Below are 7,208 nucleotides of genomic sequence, written 5' to 3' on the forward strand. Positions count from 1 at the left end.
GCGTTTTGGAAAGCGAGGAAAGCTAAGTCCAAGATTTATAGGTCCTTTTGAGATATTGGACAGAGTGGGACAGGTAGCTTATCGACTGGCATTGCCACCAGTATTAGCTGAGACGCATAATGTGTTCCATATTTCTATGCTACGAAAATACGTGTCGGATCCATCACACGTGCTGAACTATGAAAGAATGGAGCTAAAGCAGGACTTGAGTTATGAAGTGCGACCAATTCGCATTATAGAGAGAGGAGCGAAGGAGTTAAGGTCCAAAAGTATTCTTCTAGTAAAAGTTCTGTGGAGCAACCGTTCAGAAAGGGAGGCAACGTGGGAAATGGAGGGAGACATGAAAGAACAGTACCCCGAACTTTTTGGTAAGTCTAATTTCGAGGACGAAATTTCCTTTAAGGAGGGTAGAATGTAATATCCAGTTTATATACATATATTGGTATTTGGTATATTAAGTGTGATATAATTATATTGTTATTATTATTATTATTATTATTATTGTTGTTGTTGTTGTTGTTGTTGTTGTTGTTGTTGTTGTTGTTGTTGTTGTTGTTGTTGTTGTGCGTGTGTAACTAGAAAAGAAAAATATATATATATTAAATAGTGAGATAAATAAATAGTGAAGCATTAGATTAGTTAGTTTAAAATTTAAAATTTAAATTTAAATCAGCATAATTTTATCTGATTAGTTAGATTTTTATTTTTAAATTTAAACCTATTATACGATATGTTATATACGTATATACTCTAGAACCCTAGCAGCCAGATAGTATCGTATTCCTTTATTCTCACCATCTCTCAATTTCCTTTTTTCTATTCTCTCTATTGAACCAAATCAATTGTTTAATCTTAAGAGCTTCGGGGTTAGCAATCAACCGATCATCGTTCCGTGTCTTCGAAATCTTCAGGTAAAATTCGTACTTGTTTTTATTTTCGTTTTCAGAGAAATAGGCTTTCATAAAACTATCATATCTCTCTCCCCATAGGTCCGTTTTCAGTGATCTAGGTACCGTTTTAAAGATAATTTAATGATCTATATTTTTTATGAAGAAATTCTTTCCTAATTCTGATTATTTCGATGTCAAAAAATTCATGTTTTACACTGACTTTCGAATTACAGTTTTTTTTAAATTTCTTTTCGATATTGCCTTAGTAAAAGTGTGATATCTCTCTCGATATCTATTATTTTCAAGCGATTCTTGTACTGTTAGAAAGATAATTCAATAATCCATATTTTCTTTGAAGAAACCTTTCCCTAATTCGGAGTTCTTACCAATCAAACGTTAGTATCTTTACTCGGTTATGATATTTCGTTTTAAGTTTTGTTTCAGAAAAAGTATCTTCAGTAAAAATTCAATATCTCTCTCACTTTTGATCCATTTTAAAAGATATTTATCTCGTTTTAAAGCTTAGAAAAATAGCTACATTTTTTATGAAGAAAGTATTGTCTAGATCGGGGTGTAACTATTTTTAAACCTTTTATTTTTAGGCTGTATTCAGAAATCGGCATGATCCAGGATTTTAAAGAAACTGTTTTGAGAAAACATGCATAACTCCTAGGTTATAGCTCCGATTTTGATGATCTTTATACCGTTAGAAAGGTCTTTCAATTAACTAAAAACTTTGTGAACAGTAGAACTTCTAATTCAAACGTTTTATAAGTCAAATTCTAGGCTAAACTTGCTGTACAGAAAGAATAATAAATATATTGAGTTTATCGGTGGACTTAGGGTTTCACTAATTGTTATAGGGCCTAGAAGGTATCGTAGGAGTTAATTACAGCGGAGTTGAGGTAAGGAAAAATAATTATACTTTATACTTGCTTTTTATATGGTTTGAGTATCTAGTATGACTGCTTGAATAAATTGTATTGAAACTGTGGAATGTGATAGTTTCGGTGAAATAGTGTTTTATCGATGAATTGTATATGGCTGTTTAATCATGTTCCAGGCACTTGGAAGTGGTTGGAAACCACACATGTATGGTGATGTGGTAAGTGAGGCAGTGTACGTAAAGGTGCACTGGTTATTGGTACTGCGTTCTGGTTAAGAACGTAAGACACTCCAGATTTGTATGGAAGCTGGAGTGTGATTGTGAGTGTGAGTGTGTGGTATTTCAGTATTTGTGTGGCTGCCTCTATTTATACTTATGATTAGGTTGTTGTATGTTTGATGTATATGTTTGTGCTATGATGTGTGAATGCTGGTACATAGTATTTTGTTTTTCCTTACTGGGCTTTGCAGCTCACCCCTTATTTACCCCCTATGTGCAGATAAGTAAGCCTGTAAGCTTTCGGTGACAAGTTGAGTCTGGGCAGCATGGGGTGTATCTCGTGTGATCATGTAACTGCGTGTGGTCTTGGCCATCTTCCGCTGAAAGTTTTTTTTTAAATTTATTAAACTTATCGAGGATGTTGTCGTTTAAATTTTCTATTACTTTTCCCTAAGTGGTAATACTTTATTTTCAACTGGGTACCCATGTTTTGAAAAGTGTTTTTTTTTTTTTTTTAATAAAGGCAACATTAGTATCTTAACGCCAGTTTATTTATGGCATCTTATTTTACGTAAGTAAGGGCGTTACATTTTACCATTTTGGAAAATATAGGGTCCATTTTGTTATTTAACAAAACAGAAGGTCCAATCAGTAACTTTTATAAAACACAGGATCCAAAATAGTATTTACCCGCAAAATTATAGTTTAATATATTAGTAACACGAAAGAGAATATTGTTTTGAGAACAACCCTTGAAAAATGTTTAGTATTTTTGTTAAAAAATTATAATTTGCAAAAGTGTTAAAAATATTATAAATCTGTATTTTTATAAGGATTTTAGTATTTATTAAATAATTCATATTTTCTAATAATTTTTTGTCCTCTGAAATTTTTTTTGTTGCAAAAATTCTTCTGAAATATACAAATCTTTGCAAATATCTTCTTATAGTTATTCTGATCATTTTTTAAAACAATTTGTTTATATGGTCATAAGTTACAGATATACTTGCAATAAAGAATCTATATAATAAATTTAAGATACTTGAAATCCAGTTTTTTAAAATTAAATATACAAAAATTAGCTCTAAAGGTATATATACATATTTCCATAATTTATCATTATACTATTTTTTATATATCTATTTTTTATACAAATGTTATATTAACAATATGTTTAAAGAAATGAAACCAATGTAACTGGAGTCTGGAGGGGAATATTTATAGCAATCTTTATAATTTAGGAAGAATTTTCACGGTAAAAAAAAATCAAGGGATAAAACTCTACATAGATTATAGTTGGAGGGGGACTAATCCTATTTATTCTAAATTTTTATAACTTTTCGACAAGGTGCAGACAGGGTCGGTTCTGATAATTAGTGGGCCATAGAAAAAAAATTATTTTGGGCCCTTATTTAGAAAAAATGTGATATTTTTCAAAATCAGTAAAAAAAAATTGTATAATTTCAAAAGGGAAATATTTTTTTGGGGCCCTTAGGCTAGGTGGGCCCTAGGCACAGGCGTAGCCCGCCTATGCCCAGGGCCGGGCCTAGGTGCAGAGAATTCTAGATACCAAAAATAAAAAGCAGTTACATCAGTGTATAGTGCAATATTGCGAAAAGAGAAATATTATGGAGCACTTTAAGATATCACCTATTGCTATGCATTTTATTATTCTTGTGTTTCACACATTTTAATTAATAAATAATATAAAAAACTGCTAACTAATTATAAATTTTACGTATAAGTTGTCAAAATAACAACACTCTTGTGATAAAATACAATATTAATTAATTTAATTAGTATAAAGAAGGTAAGAACTCCATTATTATTATTCATGACAAAAGTACATGATGAAATTATACAACTATAATTAACTTATTAAAGAAACTCCATATAAGGAATTAATAGCTCCATTTGCACTTTATTTTGTTGTCTTGCACCATCATGATCTAAGCTCATTGCACACTGCATATAACAACATAACAAAATTCACTCGTCAATCCAATTTATATATCTAAATATCTATATATTTATATATTATTAAAAAAAAATATTAATCATAACAATAAAAAATTATTTGTGACTAAAATATATAGTATTTAGATATAAGTTGTCACTAATTTAATTTTAGTTACAATAAATATTGTGACTGAAACTACATTTAGTCACAACAAAATATGATTTTTGTGACTAATATATTTAGTTATAAGTTTTTTAGTCACATATGAGAATGATTATTTATAATTAGTCAGAAATTTTTTACTTTTAATCACAAATTTTGTTGTGACTAAAAGTAAAAAATTTTATAGTGTATATATATAAATACAAAAATTAATTATGAATGTATTTTTTTCTAAATTACTTTAATATTATTATAATAAATTAATTTACTCTAAAATAAAATATATTCTACAAAATTAAAAATAACAGTACTACATTCGAAACCTATATATTGTGTAAATTTTAGTGTAAAGTTAAAGAATGTTACTTATTGCAATCAGTAGAAGGGCTAATCTTGTAAGGCACGTTGACACCACACTTGCCAGGAAGTCCAGCGGCGATGTTCAGGTTGATCCCGGTTATGCTCTTGGCAGCCGACTTTAGGCAATTGCAAACTGCCTTTCGGTCAACAGTGGTCTTGGCCTCATTGTTCAGTGATCGAATACCGTCGCAGCATTGCGGCGGTAAAGCCCCACCTGTCTTAAGATAGTTTATGCACGGTTTGATACCTGTGGCCACTTGGCCACAGGTTAAGGCATGGCTCAATGGCATGGCCACAACCAATAACAACCAAATAACTAGCTTCATAACTACAAAGATGGATCCTCCCATAAGTATAATATTGTGTAAAATTAATAATGATAGTGATAATGACACTTCAATAAAGTAGCTAGGGTTTTGTGTTTGAAATTTGAAGTTGTGGAGTGTTATATATTTATAGATAGTAATTTTTGTGTTGTAGTGATGAGGTTGGGACTTTGGAGGATATTTGGTAGTGGTTGTGCTTTAAAGTAAAGTTTTTAGTCAAAAATGGCTAACTATACTAATTTGGCTCTATACTCATATTTTGAACGGTGCTATAACTCTTTGGATTTAATGCTATTGTTTTTGCGTGTACGTAGAATTGTCTTTTAATTATTATATGATTATTCTCTACTTAGATTAATTAGTACTAGTTAGTAACTAATTACAACAAAGAAAATTATTAGGAAATGTAAAATTCATGCAAAAGACTTGATTAAATATTTTATTGTTTTTGATCCTTTATCTTCGCCTTCAATTATTAGGTTTAGATATTATTTCGGTGATCTTGAATCATTTTAAAATGGCAATAATAATATACTATTTTGAGGAATTCTTCCTATCAAAGAATTATACCAATATTTCTTTAATTATTAATTTATTATAAACATACATATTTATTCTCTTAATATCAAATTAAGCTAAAATACTATACAAAAATTGATAATATTTTTCCCAACTGTTGTCCAATTTTAGCATTTTATTATATAGAGAACAAAAGTTGTAAACTGATTACGTACTCTATTTAATTTTCATTTTGATAAATACACTTGTCTGTTTGTTACTAAAAAAACCAACAATATATTACACAACCCATTCTAACATGTGGGCCACCCACATATATGTCATAATATATTTGATAACTAACAGTATTTCTTCTACAGATAATTATAGGAGGTATTATTTTTTTAAAAAAAAAATTATATTAATGATATTGACATGTTAATGACATATTTAAAGTTATTTTAATACTTTAACGAGTCATAAATAGGTTATCAACGTGTTGAATACTTCATAAACGTGTTATTGGTTGACATAGTACTTAAATAAAATATGTTTATAAACGGATTACAGGGTCGTATCGTGTCAATCCCGTTTATAAATGAGTTGTATTCGAGTTTTATTTTTTGACACAATTATTAAACGGGTCGTTAGGGGTGTTCAAAAAGTATCCGATCCAATCTAATCCGCACGATCCAATCCAATCCAATCAGCAAAATGCAGATATCCGCACTTGTGCGGATTGGATTGGATTGAAAAATCTAAAATCCGCAAAATGCGGATATCCGCACTTGTGCGGATTGGATTGGATTGAAAAATCTAAAATCCGCACTTGTGCGGATTGGATGTTGTTTAACCTCAAAAAATAACCGATCCAATCCAATCCGCACTTAATTATATATAATTTTAAAAAAATTTATAATATATAATATATATTAATTAAAAAAAGATACAAACTTTTAATTTCTTAATCTTTTTTAGTAATATATTGAGTTGGTGCATTTTATTTATTTTGTAATAAAAAACACAAGAAAAATAATTTTTATTCACATAGACACATACACATAAAGTTTAAATATATATATATACTAGCTTATTTATTTTGGTAATAAATATATATATATTTTAGTGTAAATCTAAATAAAAATAAGTATATATATATTAATATATATCGATTTAATTTGTATATAAATAGATATGGAAATAGATTATTATTGGAGATTAAGAAATAATAGTTTTTTTTTAAAAAAAAAATTCTATGAAATATTAAATAATTTATTATTAAAAAAATAACCGATCCAATCCGCACTATTGCGGATTGGATTGGATTGGATTTAAACTCTGTTGTATTATGGCCTAGAAACTAAGTCTTAGGTGGACACTTACTGTTTTGGACTTTCCTAACTGTTTTAACTAACTTTCAATTAAAACAGTTATGGTAGTTGGTGTCTATAAATAGTCACTCCTAGTTCTATAGGTGGTGTGGTTCATTTTACAAATTAGTAAATCAGAGAGAGTGAGAGAAGAGACAGAGGGTAATTGTCGATTCTGGTTCTTTCAAAACCAGTTTCTGGTGTGTGTATTACTCATGTACTTATCTCTTCATCTTGTTCATTCAACCACCAATACTTGTAATCTAAATCTTTGTACACTTGGTTAATGAGGAGTGTCATAATGACAATGCTTTGATTTCATTCTATTGTATTGAATTCAGTTTGTTTTACTGTCTTAAATTGCATTTCTTTTATGTTGAGTTTTGCTAATCTATGTTTAGACTTTGATCAATTAAGTCTGTTCTTGATAATTGGATGTTGTGATCGGTTTGATCACATCAAATGGTATCAGAGTCGAGGTTCAATTAAGGAGATCAAGAAGTGTTTGATTAAAGTTCTACTGCGGCAAGATTGAAA

General features: G+C 29.3%; 1 protein-coding gene and 1 long non-coding RNA gene across 2 annotated transcripts; one reads left to right on the forward strand and one right to left on the reverse strand.

Annotated features, from left to right (window-relative positions):
• Positions 1-279: 279 nt before the first annotated feature.
• LOC133029263 (uncharacterized) lies at positions 280-2,507 on the forward strand. The gene is made up of 2 exons (XR_009683414.1): positions 280-368; positions 2,276-2,507. It is a non-coding gene; the product is annotated as an uncharacterized LOC133029263 (long non-coding RNA).
• A 1,279-nt stretch (positions 2,508-3,786) lies between these two features.
• LOC115697117 (non-specific lipid-transfer protein 1-like) lies at positions 3,787-4,912 on the reverse strand. Its single transcript, XM_030624023.2, has 2 exons — positions 4,484-4,912; positions 3,787-3,960 (listed from the first exon to the last, which is right to left on the reverse strand). The coding sequence occupies exons 1-2, from the start codon at positions 4,825-4,827 to the stop codon at positions 3,951-3,953; spliced, it is 354 nt and encodes a 117-aa protein (XP_030479883.2). The 5' UTR covers positions 4,828-4,912; the 3' UTR covers positions 3,787-3,950.
• Positions 4,913-7,208: the final 2,296 nt, after the last annotated feature.

Source organism: Cannabis sativa, chromosome 7, assembly GCF_029168945.1.
Source record: "Cannabis sativa cultivar Pink pepper isolate KNU-18-1 chromosome 7, ASM2916894v1, whole genome shotgun sequence".
In the NCBI taxonomy this organism is placed as follows: domain Eukaryota; kingdom Viridiplantae; phylum Streptophyta; class Magnoliopsida; order Rosales; family Cannabaceae; genus Cannabis; species Cannabis sativa.